Source organism: Parus major, chromosome 2, assembly GCF_001522545.3.
Source record: "Parus major isolate Abel chromosome 2, Parus_major1.1, whole genome shotgun sequence".
NCBI classification, from domain to species: domain Eukaryota; kingdom Metazoa; phylum Chordata; class Aves; order Passeriformes; family Paridae; genus Parus; species Parus major.
The window spans coordinates 11,298,737-11,325,806 of record NC_031769.1 but is presented as its reverse complement, the minus strand read 5'-3'; the positions used below and the strand labels follow the sequence as shown (position 1 = coordinate 11,325,806).

General features: G+C 39.6%; 1 protein-coding gene across 1 annotated transcript; it reads left to right on the top strand.

Moving 5' to 3' along the window:
* The first annotated feature begins 86 nt into the window (after positions 1 to 86).
* On the top strand, positions 87 to 27,070 carry PITRM1 (pitrilysin metallopeptidase 1). Its single transcript, XM_033520433.1, has 26 exons — positions 87 to 204; positions 1,037 to 1,143; positions 1,660 to 1,811; positions 2,230 to 2,344; positions 2,450 to 2,546; positions 2,934 to 3,094; positions 4,327 to 4,453; positions 5,142 to 5,230; positions 5,789 to 5,917; positions 7,640 to 7,753; positions 8,147 to 8,243; positions 12,146 to 12,280; positions 14,240 to 14,378; positions 15,791 to 15,907; positions 17,000 to 17,132; positions 17,833 to 17,953; positions 18,728 to 18,804; positions 19,105 to 19,270; positions 19,394 to 19,494; positions 20,450 to 20,570; positions 21,352 to 21,423; positions 22,459 to 22,571; positions 23,033 to 23,158; positions 24,257 to 24,402; positions 25,996 to 26,098; positions 26,586 to 27,070. The coding sequence occupies exons 3-26, from the start codon at positions 1,682 to 1,684 to the stop codon at positions 26,677 to 26,679; spliced, it is 2,823 nt and encodes a 940-aa protein (XP_033376324.1). The 5' UTR covers positions 87 to 204; positions 1,037 to 1,143; positions 1,660 to 1,681; the 3' UTR covers positions 26,680 to 27,070.

The window sequence follows — 27,070 nt, the reverse complement described above, 5'->3', positions numbered from 1 at the left end:
CACAGGGCCCTGCTCCCCGCGGAAGCCCGGGCCGGTGGCCGTGGCGGCTGTGGCACCGCCGGCAGGAGCGCGTTTGTTTAGAGGAAATTGTGTCGTTTCAGGTCCCTGAGTCGGAGGGCGTGGAGGTGGAAGAGCGTTGCCGCGCATGAGAGAGCGCTGCAGTACCGGGTGGGCGAGCAGATCCACGGCTTCACCGTGGAGCAGGTGAGCGGCGCCTGCCGCTGGTTTCCTCTGATTGTGCTCATAAACTAACCCGTGGCTGGAAGGCACCTGGGTGAAGCCAGGCGTCTGCGCCTTAAATACTTGCCTTGCTTTGGGTGGTCAGTCATAAAATTATTCAGGAGTTCCTTGTAGTTAGTTCTCTGCAAACAAATAGTTTAGGTGCCGTTAATACATATTCTTATAGTGAGCTAATTCTAGAGTAAATGATGCCCCCCACGAGCCTGTGTGTCTGCTGCGCATGTGATCTTCCAGTGTGGCCTTCCAAAAGTCCTGGCAGATAACGGAACTTCACTGTGTGAATGTGCTTAGATAAACGCGTTCAGGTAACACTTTATTTCCTAAGAGGCTTTTAATACCTCTGTTGGAAGGCTGCCATGGAAATATGTTGATTTTTTTTCTCCTTTTTTAAAGGAAAAAAGCAAAGTAGAGAGTAAAGGTTATTTGTGAGAAGTGATTGCTAGTGACAGAGCTAGTGGTAGAACAGGGTCCTTGCTTTTTCTGTATCTTCCCTAGCCACTGATATTTGAATATATGCCTTTTCTTCTTGTATTTATGACTGAATTTTTATCTGTACCATAAGAGTGTGGTTCTTTGGTAGTAGTATACTTTCATCAGGTTTTAAATTTCATTAAGATTTTATTTTCCATTTGTGCAATTATTTTTTTCCTCTCAACCCATGGAAGCAAAAGTTTATTTAATACTGTATAAGCCAGTATTGTATATAGGACTAACAAACTGTAATTCCTATATCACGCACAATTTATTTGACCTAGTCAAAGTCACACTGCAATACAGATGTTTTCTTCCAATGCAGGTGACAGCTGTTCCTGAGCTGTTCCTGACTGCAGTGAAGCTTAGTCACGATGGGACAGGAGCCAGGTATTTACATGTGGCTCGGGAGGACTCCAATAATCTGTTCAGGTAAGACATTAATATTGGTATTACACATTCAATCTCCACATCACTTTGTGTTTTTTCAGTTGTAATCTGGCATCATGGCTGGATTATTCTGTGATAACAGGGAGGACAGTACTTCCTCTGTAGGGCTTCTTAGAATTTTTCAGGCTGGAACAGATAAAACGTATTGTTCAGTCTGCTGCTCAAAACAGTGTCAGTGTTTAATTCAGGTCCAATCCCTGCCTTGAAAACTTTCAAAGACAGGTTATGCAACCATAACATTCCATGGAGTTTGTTATTTGAGCCTTTTAGGTATAAAGAAGTATGTTTACTCATGTGCTGAACACTCCTGTAGTAACTCCAGAAATAGCAGTGCAGAGGCCGTACACCCTCTGAAAGAGATGGCTGAGCACTCCCTGCACCTGGCTTGTGCCATGGTAGCTCCTGGGCAGTGATGATGCTCCCATAAATCACTGTGCAGGTAGGAGTGGGTGAACTTGTCTCACATGACTGTGTCCCTCTCCATGCACTCTCTTGCAGTATCCAATTCCGAACCACTCCGATGGACAGCACCGGGGTCCCACATATTCTGGAGCACACGGTGCTGTGTGGCTCCCAAAAGTATCCCTGCAGAGATCCCTTCTTTAAAATGTTAAACAGGTCACTGTCTACTTTTATGAATGCATTCACAGGTAAGCCCAAAGGAAATAATACCAGTTAAAATGCATGAGATTTTATTGCAGTAGAGCTGTCTGTTTGCTCTCCTTAATTTGGCTTTGGGGAACCATTATTATTGGGTGTGAATGTTGTGAAAAACTAACAAGGCAAGACAAGTCTAGTTCATTTGTCAGTTACAAAGTCCCAGTAGAGCTGGAGCTCTATAGTATACAAAAATACATTTAATTATTTATATGGATATATGGCTGAAGCAAAGTTTCCATGGTAAAATAGCTGCAGTGTTAAATAGATGTATTCCTCAGCAAAAATACATTTCATTTAGTACATTTCTTCTCTTCGAGTTATTTGTATGGATGAGAAATTAAAAAACAACAAGGGCAAAATACATCTTAGACTTTCAAAAATTCTGATTATTTTTACATTTATATGCAGCTAGTGATTACACACTCTATCCATTTTCAACACAAAATCCCAAGGACTTCCAGAATCTCCTGTCAGTGTACTTGGATGCAGCTTTCTTTCCATGTTTACGCCAGCTGGATTTCTGGTAAGACAGTTTGAGAAGTATGCAAACCTTAAATTAAAAAAAAACCACCACCCCAAATCAACAAAACCTTCAAACTCTTAACACTTGCTGTTATTAATTTTTCAGGCAAGAAGGTTGGAGGTTAGAACATGAGAACCCAGCTGATCCTCAGACACCACTAGTCTTCAAAGGAGTTGTTTTTAATGAAATGAAAGGGGCGTTTGTAAGTTTTGTGGATGTTTGGTTTAAGTTCTTGCAGATGGTGAAGTAGCTTCAGCTGTAGGTTATCAGTGACATCATTACACCAGAGATTCACATTCCTCCTTTTGAGAATTTAGGTCCTCAGTAAAGTGAACACTTGCATAGATTTTTTTTTTTTTTTTGAAAGTTAGCCTGTCAAAAGCTTTTTAACTTATAGAAGGGCACTTTGTTAATGGTTTTTATTGCAAAACACTCTCTTACATTAGCATGGAAATGTAGCTAGCTCTATTAAAGTACATGGGACTGCATGCTTATGTGAGGGGGTTGTGTAAGTTAGAGCTCTGAGCACCTTTTGTCTTTAAAATGTGTTTTGGTGGCTTTCACTGAAATGCAGTATTTTCCTATTAAGACAGATAATGAGAGGATATTTGCACAGCACCTGCAGAACAAAATCCTTCCTGATCACACTTATGGTGTAATTTCTGGTGGAGATCCATTATGTATTCCTGATCTTACATGGGAGCAGCTTAAGCAGTTCCATGCCACACATTATCATCCAAGCAATTCCAGGTATGTGAGATTGGTGACTAACTTCCTAGGTTATTGGGTTAGTGCTTTGCTTGTATTTTTGTGGGGAAAAAACCAGAAGCAGTGTTTTTATGCACATAGCAGCAACAGAGATAACCTTTGCCCTACAGCAGCACTGGACCAGTGTGGAAGCAAGGAATTTTTTTCTAGAAAGAGTAGTGAAGAGTGAATTGAAAGTGGGAAAGAAAGGTGGATGATTTTCTTAGGTGTGTGTGTTTGTCTGATCATGAGGATGTGTTGCGGGGATTGATTGACCTGAACTCATATGAGCCGGGGGAAAAGGGAGCATAAAGTGTTCAGCAGTAGTGTTAGAGGGTTAAGATACAAGTAGCATAGATTAATCTAAGGGTTCCTGTCCTCTTTGAAGTAACACAGATTAAGTTAGAGGTTACAAGTTAATGATTTAATTTCCTCTTGTGTCACCTATTACTGTAGAGTACTCTAAATAATGGATAGTCATTGGATTCAGGTAGTGATTTGATTGGTACTAGCAAGGTTTAAACTGGAAGTTAGTTTGAAAGTTACATGTGGGAAAATAATACTTTCTTCTGTGCTAATTTTGTGGCCAGTCTGTTATTCTGATTAATTCACTTGTGGAACATCAGTTTATGTCATGACAGTGAATTCATAATTTCTTGATTTTTCTCATCTTCCCAAGTATTTTACTGTACTGGTGTTGAGATTTTAATGAAGGGATGAGATTTAGCTAAGGCATAGCTTTTGCTCATATTTGATCCAGTGGAAGACTTTTATGTATGGGAACATGTTTGGTGGAGTGACCCATGGAAACTGGGTTCCATGTTTTATAGACAGACAAAACCTGGGACATGAATCATTGTATTTTATACATAAATTGTGAGTCCATAAGAATTTTGTCTTCTGAAACATAGGAGCACTGGGTTTCTGGCTTCAATTACTAATTTTTTTTTTCCTGGAACATTGTATATTCCTGCAGCTGAACAAATTTGAACGGAATAAAAATGTAATGAAAATAATAAAGTGTTTTGTAGCCCACAAGCTGAGAAATGTGGATTTTTATCAAGAAATCCATGAGTTTTATATATGTTGCATAAGTTGAAGACTCCACCAAACTATTTTCCACTCCAGATGTAACAGAATTACTTGAAAGCACATGAAATTCATAGTATAATACAAGTAGCTACTGTAAAATTTATATCAAATGCTTAATCCCAATATTTTATTTGAAATGGCAGATTTTTTACATATGGTAATTTTCCACTGGAGCAACATCTGAAGCAAATACACGAGGAAGCATTGGTAAAATTTGAAAGAATTGAATCAAATACTGACATCCCAAAACAGAAACTCTGGGAAAAGCCTGTAAGTAAAACCAACAAACAAATAAAAACCACTAAACCCAAAAACCCTCCAGCTTAATATTTTAACCTAATCTGCTGGAGTTACTCTCTTTTAGAATAGTGTGAATGAGTTGAAGTATTTTTATTTTTGGTTACATGAGGGACAAACTACAGTTTACTTTTGTGTTTCAGTAACGTAATGATTGCCTGCAGTTGTTTGTTTTTCTTATTTCCAATTTTCAAGTCCCATGTCATTTGAAGCAATGAAGCAAGCACTTATTGGAAAGCATTCAGGCCTAATGAATGAAATACTGATACTTAGTGTCAGGAAATAAGCTTTCTAATGGTATCTAATCTTCTAAACATTGGTATCAAAAGTAATTTTCCCATTCTCTTCATCCCCCCTCCTCATTTTCTTCCCTGGCTTGTCTAGAAATGTAAACATTTCTATCAGAAGCAGCTCAGAATGTTATTTATGGCCAGTCTTTCTTCATCCTCTCCTATATTGTGCACTTTTAAAATTGAGATGCCACTCACATTTTTCAAGATAATGTGTGTTTGTGTATTTGTTCATGGATCTTGATTTTTTTCATGAGCATCTGTAAAATTATTTTCAATAATTGGAAAGATGATGCTATGAAGATACAAGTTGTTTTTTGTTTCTAACTTCTGCTCTGAGTTTAGTGTGTATCATTTATTGTACTTTATAGAGAGAACACAGGGTAACATGTGGCTTAGACTCCTTTGCTGCTGATCCTTCCAAGCAGACCACTGTCAGCGTCAGCTACTTGTTGACAGAGTAAGTATACCAAAATGAAATTCTGAATAAAAGGTTAATTTTAGATCTTTTAAGCAAGGTGCAGGCGTGCTTCTTGTCCCCAGTCCCTCTTGATAAATGTCATCTCTAAAGAAAATAATGCCATGGGAAAATAGTTCAATCCTGCTTTAGTAAATAAAAGTTTAAGTGCTGAATAGTTTGCTTTAGCTGATGGATGCAAGAAAAATCAAGTGTTGCTTTCCAGAACTGTTCAGTGGATGAGACATTTGAAAACACTGTCTTCCTTTCAATTCCTTGCCATGTGCAAGCTCTTCTGTATGACTCTGCTACTAACTTGTCTCCCCTTACAGTCTAATTTAAATTGCTTTCCTTGTAGTTACCACAGGTGAAAGATGCAGAGCCCTCCTATTTTCCTAATAGAAAATATTAGAGAAATTAGATGAAGGTCTGATGTGGGGTTCACAGCTGACAGTTACATCTCTCTTGCTCCCTCTACCTCTGTTTTCTAGTTCTTTCGAAATGGACACAGTGATACTGGGTATCACATGTGGTTTTTAAGAACTAATAGTTCTTCTTCAGTATTACAGATACTTTTGAAACGTTCACCCTAAGCCTCTTGTCTTCACTGTTGGTTGATGGGCCAAATTCTCCTTTTTACAAAGCCTTAATTGAGTCTGGTGTCGGTACAGATTTTTCTCCTGATGTTGGGTAAGTGTTGCAATTTAAATTTCTTCACTATAAGCAATGTTAGAAAAACCAAAAAGTAATTTTAAGTTGGAAAAACTGATTTCTTATACAGGCAATTTACACCAGAGTACTCTTATTTTAATATTAAAACATCATGAGAGTTTCTCCTGGTGAACTGTAAAGCATTCTCAGATGTAACTTTTGGCCCATCAAAGTACTTGGAAAGAATCTAAGTTGGTTTAATCAAAGTTGTATTGTTTACAGCTGATGAACCATAAAAATGGATAGATGGAATAAAATATGGAATACCTTCAGTGCCTTGATTTATCTGTGTTGTTCATTCTGGACATTTAAGTATTACTCAGAAGTGTTTGTGAACTCTTTTATTGCTTTAATTCTATGGTTTAGTGGAGGTAGGTTTGTCACAAGTGGGCCTTTGTCCAGTCAGGTGCTGTTAACTTGCCATCACCTCAGTACAAAAGGGTATTTCAGCTGGCACTTGCTGCAGCTCCCAGCCCATCTCTTGAGCATGCTGTGCACTGCAGGCTCCGTGGGTGCGTTATCTGCATTGAACTTGGCCTCAGCTGCTCATCACATTTTGCCTTTTTTGTCAGCACAAAGGCAGATGTGCTTTCCAGACGTGATTCATCTGACTGATTTCTAGACTTGAGAATGACAAAAATCATGCCTTTTTCTCCAGTGACTCTCTCAGGTGTTTGAGTGGGAAACCTTATTATGCTCACCCATGATTTTAATGTCTTGCTCTGCCTGGCTTGACCTGTCTCTACATGAAGTAATTGGCTTTGTGCAAGTCCTGTGCCATGTAGACATCTTAATATTCCAGGGCTTGGCAGTAGAAATCCATCTTTAGACGCTGAAGTAGGGATTATGTTGTATTTTTTGTCAGCTGGTCCTTTTCCAGGTTGGCTGGATTGATGCATAGTTGAACTGTTCAGTGAGCTGGCTTTAATTTGCCTCAATGACTGTAGTGATGAATCTACAAGAAGAACTTTGAGTCCAGAGACGAGTACTGCAGAAGCCAGTGCCTGAATCTGCCATTGAATTCCTTCTGTGGTTTTTAGATGTGTAGTAGTGGTTGTTTGCAAGTGCATAAGCACCTGTTCTGGTTTTTTTTATTGGTTTTGGTTTCAACTGCTAGGTGTTCTGTATTTCTGTTAGTGCCAATTTGTTTCTCTAAAGGTGAGCTCTGTGATTAGCCCTGCCTGATAGCTTGGACAAAGTTGTCTTTACTGTTAATAATTTTTTTTAATACAGTTGATAATAATTGCAGCAAACATTGAAAACTTCACCATAACCACTTTACAAACACTGCCTTAGAAGTACTGTTCCACTCACCTGCCTAAGTAGAATGTGTTTAGTGTAACATGCTAAAATTTTCACCTTAAAAAGAGAGACTTCTTTATCTGAAAGAAACTACAGATGAATGGGAAGATGAAGAGAAAAAAAAGCTTTACTTCTGTAGTTGTTTTTCTTTCTCTAAAACCCTGTGCTGTAGTTTTTCTTAAAAGTGGCTACTACTACTGAATTTGAACAAAAAATGCTTGTAAGTTCCATTTCTTGCCTCTTTGGTAATTATTTTACTTTCTATCTAGCTTTTCAAATCTTGTGTGTTTGTATATGTGGAAAAAATGGGTGTTTTTTTTTCCCTTCTCCCACCTTTGTTGGCAGCTTTAATGCTTAAGTTCTAGTACTTGTCACTGAGTTGGTTGTGTTTTATTCTAGGTTTAATGGCTCAACAAGAGAGGCTTATTTCAGTGTGGGTCTACAGGGTATTGCTGAAAGAGACATTGTTACTGTGAAGCAGATAATTGATAGAACAGTGGATGAAGTTATTGCGTGAGTAATGCTAAATTTTTAAGAATACTCCTAGTTAAAATAATAATATATGGGCTCGTAATGACACAGACTTGTATATAATTACATGCCTTAAAAATCTAGTTACATTACAATAAAGGCACTAAAGCAGAAGTAATATTGTTCAATACTCTTAAAACTTGTGTCTACTTCCTGTATTGTACCTTGTTCTCATCAACATAACCTTTAGGAGTTTACTCATGTTAGTTCAGTTTCTCTCAATGACAGCATGATTAGATTATTTCATATCAATTTTAATTCAGTGTTAAAGATGTTATGTTGTAATGCTTCCTTTATCGATCTAGTAATTCATTTTCATAACTTCACTTAGTGTTAATGGGTATGATTTCCTTCTCTCATCACCCCTTCCCAAAGGAAAGGATTTGAGGAAGATAGGATTGAAGCTCTACTTCACAAAATTGAAATACAGTTGAAGCATCAGTCTACGAGTTTTGGACTTGCCCTGACATCTGTAAGTCTGTGTGTATGGTTTTTTTAAGAACAGTTAAAAATAGTCTACTACCTATGTCTTTAAAAAATACAGGGTTATTTTGTTGGCTACTGATATGTAAAACTTTTCACTTAAGGGCTCTTCCTTTGTCATATTGTGTACATCTTTCTTCCTTTTCAGTCGCTGTCAGACTGTCTGTGGACTTGCCACTGTATGAGTTAATCAGGCAGTGAGCCGTCTTTGCCTGAACAGCAGCTTTGATTGTTGTAGCACTGGCTACTTCTGTGAGTGGCATATCATACTGGCTCTGGGAGCTGTATGTTCTGCCTAGATGGCTGTGTATTTTCTAAAGGACAAATAGAAGGACTGTATTTTTCTGTGGACTTTAGGATTGTATTGCTGTAAGTTAATTTCTTGATTCACAAGGGAAAATGTACACAAATGCAATTCTTGGCCTCAGATTTTAATACCAAACTGTTAACAGAAAATCCATTCCACAGCAGAGTATTGTGTCTTGAAGAAGTCTGCAAGTCATCTTATATTTGGAATGAGTGAGGTGTGGTATTTGTTGTCACTGTGGAAATCAGGGTCTCCTGCACCCATTCTTTTTTTATTTTCGTCTGTTCCTTTCCACCCTGCAGCAGCTTCAGTTCCGCAGCGGCTCTTTTCCTTTCCGTCTCTCAGGTGATGTATATTCTTTGCATGAGCAGGATTTAATTCCTAGATATATACAGTTAGGCAAAGAAACAGGGCCTTGGATTAACAAGAGATTTGTAAATGGGAAAGCACAAAGAAAAGCTGTTTCAAATCAGATTGCCATGTAGCCAAATAGGCAAATTGGGGATATTTAAGTGCCTGTCATGTTTCATGGTAAATCTGGCAAAATATGCCTGACCTTAATAGTACTTTCTGGCACATCTTCAGATGTTGTAATTCTATCTGATGAAATAATTATGCATATAACTTTATCACTCAACATTTTTAAGTCTTGAAATTGATTCAGCTGCTATGTCTATATTCTAGAAAAGAAAGCTCTAGAATTTTTATTGCTTTTAAAGATCAGTCTTGCAGCATTTAGTGTTAATACTCCTGCAGAGGACAGTTATGTTTCAGTTTGTTTCCCTGAAGTCACATTTTAGAAGCACACTTTGATGAGGGCCTAGTTATAGAGACCTAATTATAACTAAAGTGATCTTAGAATCATAGAATGATTTGGATTGGAAGGGACCTTTGAAGATCTTCCATAAGCAGGGCCATCATTCACTATATCTAGTTACTCAGAGCACTTTTGATACGTCTTCAAACACTTCCAGGGAATGGGGCACCCACAGCTTCTGTCAGCTCCTGTTCCACTCTCTCACCACCCTCACAGTAAAGAATTTCTTCTTTATGTCCAATATAAATCTGCCTTCTTTCAGTATAAAACCATTGGTCTTGTCCTGTCTGTACAGGATGTGTAAAAAGTCACTTGTTATAAGCCCCCTTCATATACTGAAAGGCCACAGTAAGGTCTCTCCAAAGCCCCTTCCTTCTCCAGGCTGAACAGCCTCGAGTCTCTCAGCGTGTCTTTGTAGGGCAGGTGTTCAGCACTTTGATCATTTTTGTGGTCCTCCTGTGATCTTCTCTAACAGATCAATGTGTGTCTTGCACTGCAGGCCCCAGGGCTGGATGTAGTACTTCAGGTGGGCTCTAATGGGGCTGGAGTAGAGGTGCAGCCTTGCTGGCCTGGAGTCTTTTGGTGGATCCCAGGATACAGTTGGCTCCCTGGGCAGGGACCACACGTTGTGGTCTCATTTCCAGTTTCTCATCTACCAATATCCCCAAGCCCTTCTCTACATGTCTGCTTTCAAACCTTAAATCACTAAACTTGTATTGTTATTGGTCATTTCCCCAGCCCCAATCCAGGAACTTGCACTTGTCCTTGTTTGAACTTCGTGAGGTTCATGTAGGTGCGTTCCTCAAGCCTGTCTAGGTCCCTCTGGATGTCATCCCTTCCCTCCAGAGTGTTCACCACACCTCTCAGTTTGGTGTCATCTGCAGACCTGCTGTGAGTGCCCTCAGTGCCACTGGTTCTGTAATTGAGAAAGGTGTTGAATAGTATTGGACCCAGTACAGACCCCTGAGGAACAGGCAGTGCTTGTTACTGATCTCCCTTTGGATGCTGGCTGTTGGAATGCAACTGCTTCCATGTCACCATCCAGCCAATTCCTTATCCATCCAATAGTCCATCCATCAAATCCATATCTTTCCAGTCTAACAATGAAGGATGTTGTGTGGGATTTTCTTAAATCCTGTGAAAGCCAAGATGGGTGACATGAGTTTTGATATTAGGAAAAAGCTGTTCACAAGAGGGTGGTCAGACATTGGAACAAGCTCTCCCAGGTGGCTGGGATAGAGTTAAATCCCTTCCCAGTGGTTGGAAGGGGGCTTTGTTCTGGGTTTGCTGATAGCAGAGGGGTGTTTTCATTATTGCTCAGTGTTGGCACAATGTCAAGGCTTTCTCTGCTTGTCCCCCCACCCCACCAGCCAGGAGGGACAAGGAGCTGGGAGGGGACTCCCAAATGACCCAGGGGTTATCTCACACCATGCTCAGCAGTAAGAGCTGAGGGAAGAAAAAAAGAAGGGGATGTTTGGAGTGATGGGGTTTGTCTTCCCAAGTCACCAGTATATGTGATGGAGCCCTGCTGTCCTGGGGATGATGAACATCTATCTGCCTGTGGAAAGCAGGGAATGAACTCCTTGGCTTCCACACAGCTTTTGCTTTACCTGTTAACACAGGAATTCCTTTACTTTCACCCTTTTGATCCTCCCCCCAAATCTTGTAGAGGAGCAGAGAGTGAGTGGTTGTGTGGAGCTGAGGTGCCAGCCAGGGCTGATCTGTGACACCAGAGAAGTGATCATGGCCCCAAGCCTGCCAGTGTTCAAAATCTCCTGGGACAGTGCTCTTACATACATGGTTAAACTTTTATACTGCCTACTGGGAACCAGGACTGAAGTGTTGTAATGACCCCACAGCAGCAGCAAATAAGGAGTGTCTACAGTTATTTCAAGAGAATTAGCTCAAGCATGGTCTAAAAGAATACTATACTTTGTATCATATTAGGGAATTTCCACAGAATAGATAAAAACAGTTCCTGCGGAAGAATGCTGAGGGCTTATGAACCTGCTTGTAGTTAAAGACGTGAGAAAAGAGAAAGTGGATTTGACAGTTATGATGCATTATTTCTCTATATAAAGCCTTTTAAAGTTTGTTTTTTTATTATATATGTCTTGGGATTTTTATACTTTGCTTTGTTTTTGTTTTTCTCTCTATTCTCACAGAGTAGAAATGGAGAAACTTTTAGTATCTTGCATTTGTGGTGTTTTGGAGAACTTTAAATAGCAATTTCAGCAAACTCAAATTAGAAAATAAAAGAAATATCCTGGTGATATTTCTGGTTATTTAGTATTTTCTTTCTCCAAAGTTTCATCTGATTTACATACTTCACATTTGAGTCACCTTCCTGTAAATCATTTCAGCTAGCTGATACAAAACTGTAGTACATTTGTACTAATTTGTCTCTACTGCCAGTTTCTGTTTTCCTTCTTTTTTGAGCTGGAAAATTAATTTTAATGTGAAGGACTAAAGAATATCACAGTATATTTCCAGATATGGACAGCTATGCAAAAAAAAAAAAAAAGTAATTTAAAAAATGGTTTGGTATGGTGAAATTAGAGGCAAGAATGGAGAGGACAGGGGATGGGTGATGATGGAATAGAGCCTTTATCTGAACAATATTTTTCCCCTACAGCTACATTAAGGCAACTCACTCTGTGTCTGCTATTCAAGTGTAAGTGTTAAGGTGGTTTTGGAGCGTGGATGCTGTCAGTTAGAAAAATGTAGCTGGATTGTCCTGCTCACCTAATTATTGTTTCCTGTTCAGTACATAGCCTCCTGCTGGAATCAAGATGGGGATCCAGTGGAGCTTCTGAAGATTGCAGATAAAGTCTCTCAGTTCAGGCAGTGTCTTAAAGAAAATCCCAGATTTCTTCAGGAAAAAGTTAAAACATACTTCAAGGTAGGCAAACTTACGGAAAGTTATCTTGCATTAATTTTTAAATCACAGTTTTGTATTTGAAGTTAAACTGAAGGCTAATTTTATACCACCATATTGCCTGTTTCTAGGAGTAGATTGAATGGCAACATATTCAAACGAAACATTAATTATAATGGTTTCAGTTTTCACTTTCCAAAGTAGAAGAAAAAATTATCTGGCTGGTTTTTTGGAACCACATTTAATAGAACACTGATCAAATGCTAGTGTTTTACCAAACTGTGATTCATATAGAAGGGCACATCTCTTTCCTGATGAGAAGTTCAGATGTGAACAGAAAATTTTGGACTCAGTTATGTGTTCCTTAGAATTGACGTAGCAAGGTGTATCTCCTTTTCCTTGCAAAGGATTTGGTTACAAGTAAGATTGTCTTGGTGTTCCTCATCTTCATTTAACTGCTGTCTGAATTTTGCTGTCAATGCCAATTACTTTCTGCTCTTTCTCTTCTTTTCCTTTCCATATGTTCTTCTGGAGTTTTTGCAGAAATAAAAAATAAGCAGTAAAGACATTATAACGCTGAATTAGTTCTGAAGCCCTGAATTAGTTCCAGAAAAATTCCAGAAAAAAAACAAAAATAAAAAAAATTCCAGTGATAGCAATAAAAATGTGGTGTGGTTTTTTGTAGGGTTTGTTTGTTTCGTTGGCTTTGTTTTGTTTGTTTGCTTTTTTTGGTAGGTTTTTGTTTGGGTTTTTCTTTTTTCCCTAGTCAACTTGTTTGTTTTGAAAGGCAGATTTATTATAAGTAACTGTCACCCTGATTGGAGTAAATCTTGATTCTAATATACTCAAAAGCAGTGAGAGACAGTGACATCAGTTGAAATCAGTTTTCCTAAGATCATTGGCTAGTGTCTGGAGGTAGTAGGGAGCTGTTAAAGCTTTGGCTTCTGTAGGGAAGAAATACAAGTGCAGTATTTTTGTGAATGCCCTTTACTGTACAATTCTGTTGAGGGGGCTGAGGCAAAGGCACATCTTGGTAGGAAATGAAGAGAATAGTTGGGTGTTCTCACATCATAAGATTTTGCACTGTTGTACCTTGTGCTGGGAAATTCTTAAAGCAGACAGGCAGCAAGGGAGAGAATGCCATTCATCCTGTCCATTTTACTATGGCTGATTAATTTTGTGTTTCCCTCTTTAACTCTGTAGTCAGGTTTGTGTAGTCTTTTCACACAGGCATGGGGAAGATGAACTCATAAAACAGAATCTGATTACAATGTCCCAAATTATCGGTGTCTGTCAGTGCCAGATGTTGCTGTTTGACTCCTACATTGAAGTGGGCGTTTTTTGGGGTCACTGTCTTTTGACTGGCCTTCCTTTCCTATTATGGAAAATGGGAGCTGCTTGAGTAATTTTGATATTAAAATTCCACAGTCTGGTATAAACAAAGAAGAATTCAGCAGCAGTTATGACACTTGCATAATGCCTGGAGTTCTTTACACAAGACTGATGTGTAAAACATTTCTGAGCAGGATAAGGCATGCATATTCTACATCATATGGGATCTCTGTGCACTCAAGCTTGGGCAGGTTGAAAGAGGTGTTTAATCAAACCCTCCTGCATTTAACAGAATTGCCCCATCTTAGAACACCCTCCAGATAAAACTTAGAGCATGTAGCTCTGTAGCATTACGCACAGTTGTTTAACCTGGATTTAATTAAACTAATGAGTACTGTGTGCTGTTGAAGGATTCTGACTCCAGACTGAAACTTAGCAGAAGGCTGTTGGTGCTTGTTCTTGTGGTGAGCAGCCTCTTCCCCACAGCAGCTTGTTCTGTATGAAACCAAGGTGCAGTCTGTGTGGCTGTGATACTTTAGATAGCCTGCAAGCCAAACGATGCACAGGCTGTTTGCTGCTGATGGAGCAATGATCTGAGGCAGGGAAGTTCCCTTCAGAATTAATGCTTTGTTTTGGGATATATTTCTGCAGGATAATCCACACAAATTGACTCTCTCAATGAGTCCAGAGGAGGACTACCATGATAAACAAGCAAAAATGGAAGCAGAAAAGCTGGAAAAAAAGGTCAATGCACTTTCTGAAGAAGAAAAAACACAAATCTTTGAAAAAGGTTAGCTTGCTTTTTCACATTTTTATTTGTATAATCGTTCTTTAGCTGTTGTTCTGTAGAATTTCTTAAATTCTCAGGCACTCTCCAGCATTTGCTCAGAAAGGGATGGGTTTTTTTTGTTGCAGATTTCTGTGTACGTGTTACAGGGCTGTGCAGTGCTTACACTACAGTGTATGGTTGGTATATTCCAGTTGTTTTAACACACAAAAGTAGAATGATCAATGTCTTCATTAGGGTAGAATAAAGGAAATTGTATTAAAATACCAATCTGTTTATTCTTTCCCACATTAACTTGCACTGAGTCGAAGATGAGTTCACAGAATCCCAGAATGGGTCAGGTTGGAAGGGACCACAGTGGGTCATCTGGGCCAGCCTTCCTGCTCAGGCAGGGACATCCTAGAGCACGTGGCACAGGAGTGCATCCAGGGGGTTCTGGAATATCTCCAATGAGGGAGATCCACACCCTCTGTGGGCAATCCATTCTGTGCTTGGTCACTTCACAGTAAAGAAGCTCTTCCTCATGTTCAGTTGGAACTTTTTTGTGCATAACTTTCTGCCTGTTGCCTCCTGTCCTTTTGCTCAGCACCACCAAGCAGAGCCTGGCTCCATCCTCTTGGCACTCTCTCTTCAGATATTTAGATATCATGTACCTTGAAGCTCTTTATTTATGAGTGTGAGGTCTGCTCCATGTTCCTGTAAAACTTATATTTGTAATTATATTTCTTCTATTTTCTGGTTAAAAAGCCAACTATAAAAGTAATGCTGGGTTTAACTTATACTGGAGAATAACTTAACGCTTGAAAACCGTGGGCAGTCATCTAATTTTGTTAAAGCAGTGTCTAGTCACAGAAATCCTCCAAAAATGTGGCATTAATCTTCTGAAGCTTTGGTGTGTGACAGGAGATAGGGGAGCACAAAATCAGAGGAGGCTTTCTACTTACAGAGATAAATTGGAGAGTACTCAGAAGTGACCAGCTAGTATCTGAAAGTCTGAAATGTGAAAGTAATCACAACAATTTAGCTGCATCAGTGTTCTGACAGAGCACTTGAGTAAGAACTGGAGCAGATTGGGTTAGAAAGAAGCTTCTTATCTGCCAGGTCTGGGTCGATGCTTGCAGAACTGAGTGACAGGACAGACTGGCAGGTGTCACTTAAAGATTAAATTTCATGTTACTGTAAACAGGTTGTGAAGAAGGGATTGAAAAAAGAATCTAATGAGAATGTTTTCTTTGCTGTTGTTAAATGATAATCTGCAGAATTTGCTTTAGTAAAATATTTGCAAAATTGCTGATAGAAGACTCAGAACTTGACTCTTGAGATTTTCTGGCCAGCATCATCTCAGCAGGTTCTAGGTCTTGACAGCACTTTCATTACAAGCTGAAAATAACAATTTGGTATTCTCTCCTTCCTAGGTTTGGAATTAATTGCTCTTCAAAGCAAACCTCAGGATACCTCTTGTCTCCCAGCTTTGAAAGTGTCTGACATCGAGCCCAAAATCCCCTTTACTGTGCTGGAGACAGCACTCACAGGTTAGTGTCACCGCTGTCTCATGTCCCAAAGAGCAGCGCTGTTGGGTTATTCCCTGGCTGCTGGCCCGGCTGTGGCCCCTTGCCCAGCCCTTGCCTGGCTCTGTGGCCCACAGTTGTGCTCTTTGTCCTCCTGTCCAGCCCAGCACGTCTGGGCAGCCGTGGCAGTGGATCCGCAGAGCCGGCACCTCTCAGGGGCAGCATGGAGCAGCCTCCTGGTTTCCCAGGGCTGGCAGGAGCTCCTGATGGCAGCTCCCTGCTCCAGGCACGTTCCCACCTTGCCCTGCAGTCACAGCGGTCTCCAGCTGGCACATTCAGTGCTCTTGAGCAATCTCCCCACTTTCCAAAGGCTTACCCGGGTTACCAACTCTGGGCAGCTAGGGCAGCAAGCCTTCCTTGCTGCAGTCCCTCCCTACCTGCTTTTTACAGAATACAACATACAGGAGCCATGGGGAAAAAATGAGTTACTGTCATTCCTCATAACATAGGTGCAAGTTTTTCCCTGCTTTGGTAGTGGTTTCCCCAGGAACTGGTAGGAGATAGTAGATCTGATTTTGTTACAGTTCTGTCAAAATTTTGCAGGGAAATACTGTTCTGTAATATATTTCTAACAGACCTTTTTCTTCAAAAATTACCGACAAGTGTCAAGACTTTAATTTTGATGCAAAAAATGACCTGATTTCATGAAAATTCCAATATCTATATTCTAATGGCCTGGCTTAGGAAGAGTGTACAGTACAAGAAACTGCTTTCCTCAATTTTTGAATGGATGAAGGCAAAAATAAGGAAGAAAAACTTTTTGACTTGTTCAGGAACAAGTTACTACTTTTTATTGTAATGTTCTCTCTAAAATATGACCTCTGTTAGAAGAATGCTCTTTTCAAATTGTCCAGGTGCCCATTACCTTACCACAGACAGATAGAGGAAAACCCTTCAGGTGCATTCAGTATAATGTGTAAAATTTAAACACCAAGTGGCTCTGAAACACCAACAGAAAGCTATTCTTAATGAGATGTTCTTGTAAGAAATCATTTTGCTTTTGTGTGTTTGTAGTAGGAAGCTGCTGGTTATTCTTTGCTTTTTTATTATCCCTAGCTGATGAAATTCCTGTCCAGTACTGTGCTCAGCCAACCAATGGGGTGGTTTATTTCCGAGCTGTTTCCAGCCTGAACACACTTCCTGAGGAGCTCAAGCCATATGTGCCACTCTTCTGCAGCGTCATTACCAAGTGAGAGGTTTACTTTCTTGGAAGCTGAAGCAACAGCCAAGTAATACAGCTTGCCAAAATGCTAGCACTGCCTTTAATAATTCCAGCATCTGTTATTACTATTAAAGGGAAAGGCTGATAAGTTGGTTTCCTGCAGAAAATTGTCTTCTTTATTCCTCAGTGTTGCTAAATTGTTTCCCCTTCTCCACCAGTCTCTACATTGCCTTTTTTCCCACCATCAACACAAGCATTCCCTCAACAGATTGAAAAATTTCTATAAATGAGAAATAGCCTAGAAAAGATTAAATTTTTTTGCTTGAGTAGACTTCTGGTGCAATTTTTCCTTGTGGGGACAAAGAGTGATCCCATCACAGGGGAAAGAGGAGCACAGAGCAGAACAAGTGACCTGGGCTGGGAGGAATATGTTATTGTTGATGAAAACAACTTACATGATTTTGTTAATGTTCTTAATGGATATTGGTAGCAAGCCTGCACATAAAGCATGCTTTTTAATACTGAATTTTAAATTAGCAGGATGTTTTATTGAAAAGCTTGGTGGGAAGCTTTTATAAAGCATGAAGTATTAGGTTTGCTTGATAATGCCCAAATTGTTTAGTTGCTAAATTTGTATTGTCCTAAACAGACTACTTTGCAAATGCTACATGGATTTTGGTTTTGGCATACACTGAAAAGGGAAACAAATCTCTCTTGCTTTTCACAGGATGGGATGTGGAGCCCTTGATTACAGGGAACAAGCCCAGAAAATAGAACTAAAAACAGGTGGTATGTCTGTCAGCCCACATATCATTCCAGATGATTCACACCTGGATGTCTATGAACAGGTAAAATTTAATCATAATATTACAGATGTTACACTTGCAGTAACAGTTCTGTAGTTATAGGTCAGTCAGGGCTTCTAAGTAGAGGGTCAAGCTAATGTGCATTGAAAACTGTGGATGAAAGGACCCTTGCCTATTTTGTAAGATATAAATTAGATTATTACAGTAACTTAGTATTTTCTGTTAGGGGAGTGCTTGATGTGGGTGTTCTGTCTAAGGCAGTGCTTCACTAGCATCTCTCACCATATTTTTTGAGTGCTCCAAAGTATTTTGGAAGCAAAGGCAGAGGACAGAATAGTGTAGTTTTACACACAGGGATTTCTGTTAACATGTCACTGTTGGCAGCATCATAGATCTGTGTGTTGGGCATAACAGCTCTGGCAATATTTCTTGAGATTTCTGCAAACTTGCTGGGGGTCTGCTCCCTCTGGATCCTGGAGTTAAATTAATGGAATTCCCTTGGAGAAAGGTGCACCCCAGAACAGAACTTGTACTTTATGGGGAAAAAAATATGAAATTTTGTGTCTGATCTGCTGCTTGTTGTTGAGGAGAAGAAACTGAGAAACTGCCAGGCTTGCTTTGCAAGAAGAGCAATCTCATTTCATGTCTTCTATGAGTTCAGTAGCACAGTCTGCATTAGAGTGATTTTGTGATGTGTAGCATTAGGTTGGCATCATTGCATCACTTCCATGAAAAGTTACTGTGCATTTCTTGGGCCATTGCTGTGGTTGTCTTGTGTGAAGGGTTTTTTGTGTTTTGTTTATTTTTTTCCTTCAGGGTGTGCTCTTTTCATCTCTGTGCTTGGATAGAAATCTGCCAGACATGATGAATTTATGGAGTGAAATATTTAACAAGTACAGTACATTGGGTTTTGTTTGTTTGTGGGTTTGCATGTGTTTTGGGGTTCTCTTTTTCACTCTTCCCCCAACCATTCTCCTCTTCTTAGTGATCCTACTTTGGGATTTATTTTCATAATTCTATCTCTGATGTCACTCTAAACATATGTATTGCATCAAAAGCATGACTGTAGAGTGGATTAAATGGACAACCAACAGTTTAAAAGCATTTTGTTGAACTTGGGATGATGAATGATTCAGTAAAATAAATTTCATTAGTGTCCTTTTGCATGAGATCTGCTTGTACTCTTTTTTCAGCCCAAGATTTGAGGAGGAAGAACATTTCAGAGTGCTGGTTAAGAAAACTGCCCAGGAGCTGTCAAATGGCATTCCAGATTGTGGGCATTTATATGCCTCTATCAGAGCCAGCAAAAACCTTACACCTTCTGGAGAGCTGCAGGAAATGTTCAGTGGGATGGATCAGGTGAGAAGTTAATAATGCCCTTCTGCAAGGCCCAAATCCTAGACTGTGGAATTACAGGCTGGTTTTTGTTAATTCTTCCTGTTGATTTAATCTGTGGTGTTGCTGTCTTCCCTTCCTGCACAGGTGAAGTTGATGAAGAGAATAGCAGAAATGTCTGATATTAAACCAATACTACGCAAACTACCACGCATTAAGAAATATTTATTAAACAGTGACAACATCAGGTGAGCTAAAAAGAAAAGGAGCATTTTGGTTAAAGAGAGGCATGGCCTGTGGATATGCTTTTCTCAGTGCACTGCATGGTATTATGGGGCTTTAAGAAATGGGACATCTGTGGAAAAACTACAGAAATATTAATTTAAATTCCCTTGCTTACAGTGCCGTAGCTATGGTAGCTCATTTTGTTCAGTTTTTAAGTGGTATGAGAAACTCACAGCAAATTTTATAGGTAACAGTTGTACCCAAAGATTGTAAGTGACCTGTGCAATTTTACAGAAATAATCAAAATAGTCAAAAATCTGCCCTTTATTTTTTCCTTCAAGGTGCCCATTAGACAAATACTGTTATATTGTTTTGTAACAGTTGAATATAATTTGGTTTGGATTTTTGTTTTGCTCTTAAAAGGAAAGCAATGACATTCTGAAACTTGCTTTGTGCATATATTGGAAAAAGTAAAAGAGAGCACATTAAGGTGTTTAATGTCAAATGCATTAGTTCCCAAAATGGGTCTGTTTGAAGTGTAAGTTGCAAAGTTTTGTTTTTTAAAGCATGAAATGATAAATGAAACTATGCAAATATCTGTACAATTCAAAACCATGTTAGGGCTGTCTGTAAAGAGAGGATACAGAGAGCATTATTTGCCTTCAGAGATGCTTTTATTTGCAAAACTGAGCTACTCCTGTCTTGTGCACAGAAGTGGTTTGACAGCTACTGCTCAAACACAGCTACTGTTTTGGTCTGAAAGTGTTCTAGGTCAAGCTAAAGAACAGCAGTTGGACTGTATTTTATTTTTTTTTTCTCATATTAGATGTTAGATTGAGTATTTTGCCTTTCTCTTTGTTAATGATTACCTGAGGTCACTCACCTAACATTCTGATAATTTAATAGAAAAATGTTTAGAAAGACAAAGTGGTACAAATTAAAACCATATTTAAAAAAATTGATATATATTTTTGATAGATGTTCTGTGAATGCAGCACCTCAGCAGATACCAGAAGCATCTAAAGAAGTAGAGAAATTTCTAAAGGGCATAGCCAGAAGCAAAAAAGAGAGAAAACCTGTTCGTCCACATGTGATTGAGGTGAGGAATTGTTGTCATTTGTGATTAGGGCATCAAATACAGTTGACTTGATCATGTCAATACCATTGTGCAATCAGGAAAGGTTTGAACTCGGATTTTGTGTTCATGTAAGGATGTCTGAAGAAATCTGCCAGACATCTCCATGATCAGCTGCTCTGTTTTTCCATGGAGTGTCATCACTGCAGCACAGTGGACACAAAAAATGCAGATCAGCTGTTAGGCCTTACCCTGGGGTTACTTCTGTGGTGTGGGATGGGGAAAAAGAATTTCTTCCTTTCCCTGTTGCATAAAACTGTAATTCTTTTTTAGCTGAGCTTCACTTGAAATGTTGGCCAAAAGCAAATAGGGCATGATGTGCAGTTCCTCAGTTGCATATGAGTTTGTTTTGTTATCAGGATGTTTGGGACATTTGGCAGAAAATATGCTTGATTCAGTGGAGTTGACAAAGGATCTGCTCTGTCACTAGACAGATGTCTTAATTTCTCATTAAACTGGAATAAGGTCCTGGTTCCTTACTCATGAGTGAAATGATAGTTTGTAACTTTATGGGCCTAATTTAATCTGGGTCTTGGTGTCTCTCGATGTCAGATTACTCTTGGAAGAAAATTAGTTTGCATTTGTTTAGGAAATATAAAGAAGCAATTGAGTTCCTTGCTTATGTTTGTGAAGGAATGGTTTGATGATTGCCTCAAAGAGGTTTGAGTGGAAGGGGTTGCATTTGTGGTAGTCTTGGTCTAAATTGTTAAATCGTCTTTTAATATGAGGACTGGCTCTCTTGCAGAAATCTTCAGAAGTGAAACGTGTGGGGAGTGAAATGGTTAGTGGCTTGCAGATCACAAGGAAATTAGTTAATGTAAGTACATTATTGATGGGGGATATTGGTATTACAGGGCTGTTCCTGATAGTAATGGTTCATCTTCAGCTGTTACAGAATCACAGCACTGAAACATAATTCATGCCCTTCAGTTCCACAGCTAACCATCAAACTTAATCACTTCCAGTTATTCCCTTCCTTTTCTTTGGTCTCCTTAAATTATTCTGAATGTGAATGACACTGACAGAAGAGCATTTGTGAATTAGGTGAAAATGAAGGTCTGTATTTGGCTACAGGAATGAAAAGCATACCCTGAATTCCCCTTTCAGAAGAGAGAGCTCAGCCCAGTGCTGGCTGACTCTAAATACACTGCTGTGCTTGGCCCAGCCAGTTGTGTGAGGGTCTGGGAATGGGATTTCTGAATTTAAGAAAGGATGGGGAGTTCTGAAATAGCAGCACTGGAGGTGTGTAAGGATCTGCTTGTGCTTAAGTGAGCACACAAGCAGATGTGTGAAAGAGGCAAAGGAGAGAGCTCTGCAGACCCAGAGACATGAAGAGGACTGGAAATTTGGAATTGAGATTGTAAGGAAGAATTGAGTCTGTTGCAGGAGATGTTTGAGCAGGTATTTATACTACAGCTACTGTCATAAATGGTTTACTTTTTTATGGGCACACGGTTTCTGACTATTTTCAATGTCTAGAATGAATGGATTGGGATACAGTGTACATATACATGTGTTACAAGTGGAGAATTATAAACACCTGTTTCAATCAGAGTACATCCATGCCTAAACCCAAAATTCTTGGTAATGATGTCAAATCTGCAGGACTGAGAAATGGGGATGCAAGGATTGGTAGCTGCTGTATGGTGTCCCTCTCCTTTAGTTTTCCAAGGCAATTTTTTGTACTGGTTTGCTGATATGGGCACAAGCAAAATGTCCCTGGTTGCAGGGCAGGGGTAGCATTTGTGTCTGTATGCTTGGCAGAATTTCCTAGCTATCAAAAAAGTGAGAGTTCTCAGATGGATAAATTGTCTCTGCTGCTAACTGTGACAATAATGTGTTCTTCTCCTAGGATCCTACTTTCAAGCCATGCCAGATGAAGACCCACTTTGTACTTCCCTTCCCAGTGAACTACATTGGGGAATGCATTCGAACAGTTCCCTACACAGCTGCAGACTATGCCAGGTGCGAAGCAGAACATCAGGGAGCTTGCACAGCTCAAAACAAAACAAAATGGAAAGGGTTGGACTGACTGCAGAAAATGGAGTGTTGGTAGAAAATTATTTGCAATGGATTTGTTACAAAATCTTCACGATGCAACTGTTGCATGGCTGGGCTCTGAGCAGCCCTGTAAATGTTGATTAAGTCCTGAGGGGTTGCTATCCCCTACCTTGGAATAAACAGCCCTGCCTACTTGGACATGTCCTGAGTTGACAGTCCTACTGCATGCAGCAAAGTTCAGTGCCCCTCATACAGTGATGGGACATTATTCAGCTATTACTAAATACTGAGTATTGCTGTTGTGATTGTCATAGTTTACAAGAAGCAGTGCATTGTAAATGGGGATCTGGATGAGCTTTAGAGGCAGTTGAGACTGGTACTGTTGCCTGGTTCACATCTTTGTGCTTCTATTGCTCTCATTTCAGCCTTCGAATTCTCGCACGGTTGATGACAGCTAAATTCCTACACACAGAAATCAGAGAGAAAGGAGGGGCTTATGGTGGAGGTGCTAAACTTAGTCCCAATGGCATATTCACATTCTACTCTTACAGGTAACTTTCTTTCCTCCTGATGGCTGAGGGGACCACTCGTGCATTTGGCTGTGTCTTCTTTTTGGTTTCATTGTAGCAGCCTTTCAAGATGAAGTGAAATAAAAGGGATAAAATGGAGTGATTCAGTGCTGCTGCACCTCTGCACTTCAGTGTTTACTGTCTCACTAACTGGCATTCACTTACTTTTTTTCTGGGTTAAGGTGGCCCTAAAAAAGGAAATTTAAGATTACTCTAAAATTGAGATCATAAAGTAGAATGGTGATGTTCCCTGAGATCCCGAGTTTGAAAATATGCAGCTTCCTTAAAGCGACTGGCTGAAATCATCAAAGATACAGCAGAAAGCTGCTGGTGATGAGCTAGAACTGCTTGCTCCTTCTTTTCTATTCCTCTCTTGCCAGTCCTGAACAGTTACCTTGTATCTGATTTACCAAGGCATTTTCAGATGAAATTTGAACTAGAGGTATGTATTATAGTTGTAATCCCCACTAGAAATGTGTGGATGGAGTCCTGGCTTCAGTTGTTTCCCTAGCCCAAAGGCAGCCTGGCACAGAGCTTGGCCAGGGTTCCTAACTGAGGTTTGAGCAGCCTGGCCTTTGTGTGAAGCTTCAGGTAGGCAGGACTTGTCCTGGCAGTAATCCTTAACTTGCCAGTAGCAGTTAACCTGTGGCACCTGTTTTACAGAGAGTAAAAACAGGTGTGGCAAGAAAAGCAACTGAGAGAAGATAGGGCATATCATAAATATTCCTGGTGTGGGCAGTAATGGCAGTGGTGCTTTTGGAGCCCACTGAACAGCACTGGCTTACCTGACCTGCTTTTATTACACCACTTCTCTCTACACCATCTTGGAACTACTTTTAGGCAGCTGAATTTCTGTACCTGTGTATCTAAAATTCCAGATCTGCTTGGCTAGTAACACTGCTTCTGGAAAAGAAACACAAAACCAAATCCCATAGACCTCTTTTTGTATGAAAAAATGGAAGTTTATAATTTATTTTTCCCCACGTATGTTTGTGTGATGCATAAGTAAATTATGAATTAATTGAGAAAAAATGAATTTTCAGTTTTTCATTGAAGTAATTTTTTTATTTTTCTTCTAAGGGACCCAAATTCGTTAGCCACCTTGAAAACATTTGAAAAGGCAGTTGAATGGGCCAAATCTGGAGAATTCACACAGCAAGATATTGATGAAGCTAAACTAGCAGTGTTTGCTGCTGTGGATGCACCAATAGCTCCCTCAGACAAAGGTACATTCTCATCATCCTCCCAGGGCTGTCAGTGTTTATTTGTTTTTTAATTTAAGTGAAGAAAATCGTTTTCTAAACTGTGTCAGATGATAAAATTTGTGTTTGGCAGATGAAAGATAATAGCAGTTTAAATGAACCCATTTGGTTCCTGTTGCTCCCTTTCAGAAAGCCCTCATGCACTCAGCTCTTCTGGAGTTCTATGTTCATACTGCTCCTCTGGGTCAGATGGAGGTAGATTGAGGAAATTATTTTAGGTTTGGAGAGCATTTTATGCAGACAAATGAAAAGAAATACTGGTTCTCTGATTCAGAAAGAGCTGAAGGATTATTTTCCTGACTTGAGCAGGCATATTGATTTTGAATGTCACTAGCCCTTCGTGTATATGTTCTCTGAAGAAATTAAAGCACAGAAGGCTGTCTGCTGGGGTGGAACGTGTTAGCTTCTTTGCAGATCTGCACACACAGGATGCATTGGTAGTTATCTTTTCAGTTTACTGACATGTAGCTTTGCTGTCCTCACTTCTCTGTCTCCCTTGCTCTCAGCTGAATTTCAATCCAAAACTTGCCCAGTTGAAATGTTTCCTTCCTATACGCAAAGGAATTATAAGGTTAAGATTAGTGTTATTTTAATATGTGTTTGTATTAACACTAACTTTTTAAACAAGAACACTTAGATTAAGCTTTTTACCTGTCAGAATCTGGTTTTGGTCTGGTGAATTAAAAAGCAATCTCTGCGAGGTGCACAGGAGTGCAGTGTCTGCACACTGGGTGCTGGTGTCAGCGAGGGATGACGAACATTCTTTGGCATTTGAACACAGATCTTAACAGAGCACTGAACAGGAGAGCTGTTCCAGAGGCCTGGGAACTGGTGCAAGGCACGCCTGTCCCTTCATGCTTTTGAGTCACTGGGCCCTGCAGATGCATGTGAAAGCCTTACCTGGCTGGGATGTCAGCCCTGCCTTGGGCAGGAGGTTGGACTAGCTGACTCAAATCCTCTCAGCCACCTTTATTTACCTATGGTTATTTGCCTGACAAAAAGCTTTTCTGTGATTATTTTGGAGTTCTCTGGTTGTTCAAGGAGTGATAATATTTAGTATTAAAACGCTGCAGGCAAGTACTCCAACAAAACATTGAAAGTATTTGTATGCAGATTTCTGTGTTTAATACAAAAATGTGGGTAAACCTTCACATTACAGATACGTCATGATTGACTGAAAATTTAAAAAAAGTTCTAAAAATAGAAGCTTCATGAAATGCAGTTTGTTTAAAAAGCTGTTAGAAAGAACTGTCACTCTTCAGAATGAATTATGTCTTAGGTTTCCTGGGCCACCGTTGTGTTCAGATTTTTGACGAACGAAATCATTTGCCAAAACAAAGTTGTTTTCTCCCTGAATAGGAAACTGTTACTACCTCACCCTGGTTTGAACTCGTGATGCTTGATTCAGTTAGATATCCTCTCAGAACAGTGGCTTGATGGGAGTCTCTATTCCTTTCCAGCACACATTCCTGTCATAGTTTGCTCTCATTCCTGCATGTGGCTGTGACAGATTCCCGTGCACCAGAGCACTGTGTGGTTTTGTTTTCTTTTCCCTAGGAATGGGTCATTTCTTATATGGGATTTCTGATGAAATGAAGCAGTCGCACAGAGAACAACTTTTTGCTGTCAGCAGTGATAACCTGGTTGATGTATCAAACAAGTAAGCCTGTGTTCAGTTGTCATATTTAAGTGGCTGCATTTCTTCCCTTGGTCTTCCATACTACTTTCTTTTCTTCTGTAACCTAGAAAAGGACATGTTAATTATATCCTGCTTATTTTATAAACATCTGCATGTTTAGCAGATGTAACTCCCTCCTACACTCTGAATTTGTGTGATTCGGTTTGATTCGCTTTCAAAAGGCCCAGAAAGTGTGTGGAGTATGAACAGACTACTATGAGTTGGTTCTACACTTGTAACATTTTGTATCTGACATCTGCATTCCACTGTAATGCAAGAATTCCACTACAGCCAAATAAAAGAGTTGAGGATAGACTGTTATGATGACTGGGCAAAACAGAAGTTGTATGTAACAAAGGACATGCTTCCTGAGCTGGAAGTATTTTTAACTTGTATAGCAGAGCTGTGGTTAACTGCACAACTTAACAAGGTTCTAACTTGTTCATGGGTTATTTTTCTTTTTTTCAAGGTACCTGGCAGTTGGGAAGAGCACTCGTGGTCAAGCTGTACTTGGCCCAGAAAATGCAGATATAACCAAAGATCCCTCATGGGTCAAACGATGACTTTGCAGCTGAACATCCACAGAAAACAAGCCAATCTGTGATTACAGCATTAGGGATTTTTTAGTAACTGATAGCAGTGTTATGGTCCAACTGAAATACTCACTGCTGTTTTTTAACAGTGTTCACCAAATCAGTTAGATGCTCCTCTTCTCAAAATAACTATGTGAAAAATTTTCTAACCATACAGTATTTGAGAGCAAGAATTACATGCTCTGCATGGCAAAGACTTTAATCTTTTACTGAAGATTCACTCCTCCAATCACATATGAATACTATATAAATGAAATATTTTTGTATATGTAGAACTCTAGGTTTAAATGGTGTTTTGGTTGAAGTCATGTCTGCTGTTGTATGATATATAAAGAGCTGTCTCTCATACTGACAGATTTCA

Coding starts and splice junctions, on each gene's coding strand:
- PITRM1 (XM_033520433.1), top strand. CDS start 1,682: ATGGACAGCACCGGGGTCCCACATATTCTGGAGCACACGGTGCTGTGT. Junction 8,244..12,145: donor TTGGACTTGCCCTGACATCT/GTAAGTCTGTGT, acceptor TTTCCTGTTCAG/TACATAGCCTCCTGCTGGAA. Junction 18,805..19,104: donor TGGAGTGAAATATTTAACAA/GTACAGTACATT, acceptor CTCTTTTTTCAG/CCCAAGATTTGAGGAGGAAG.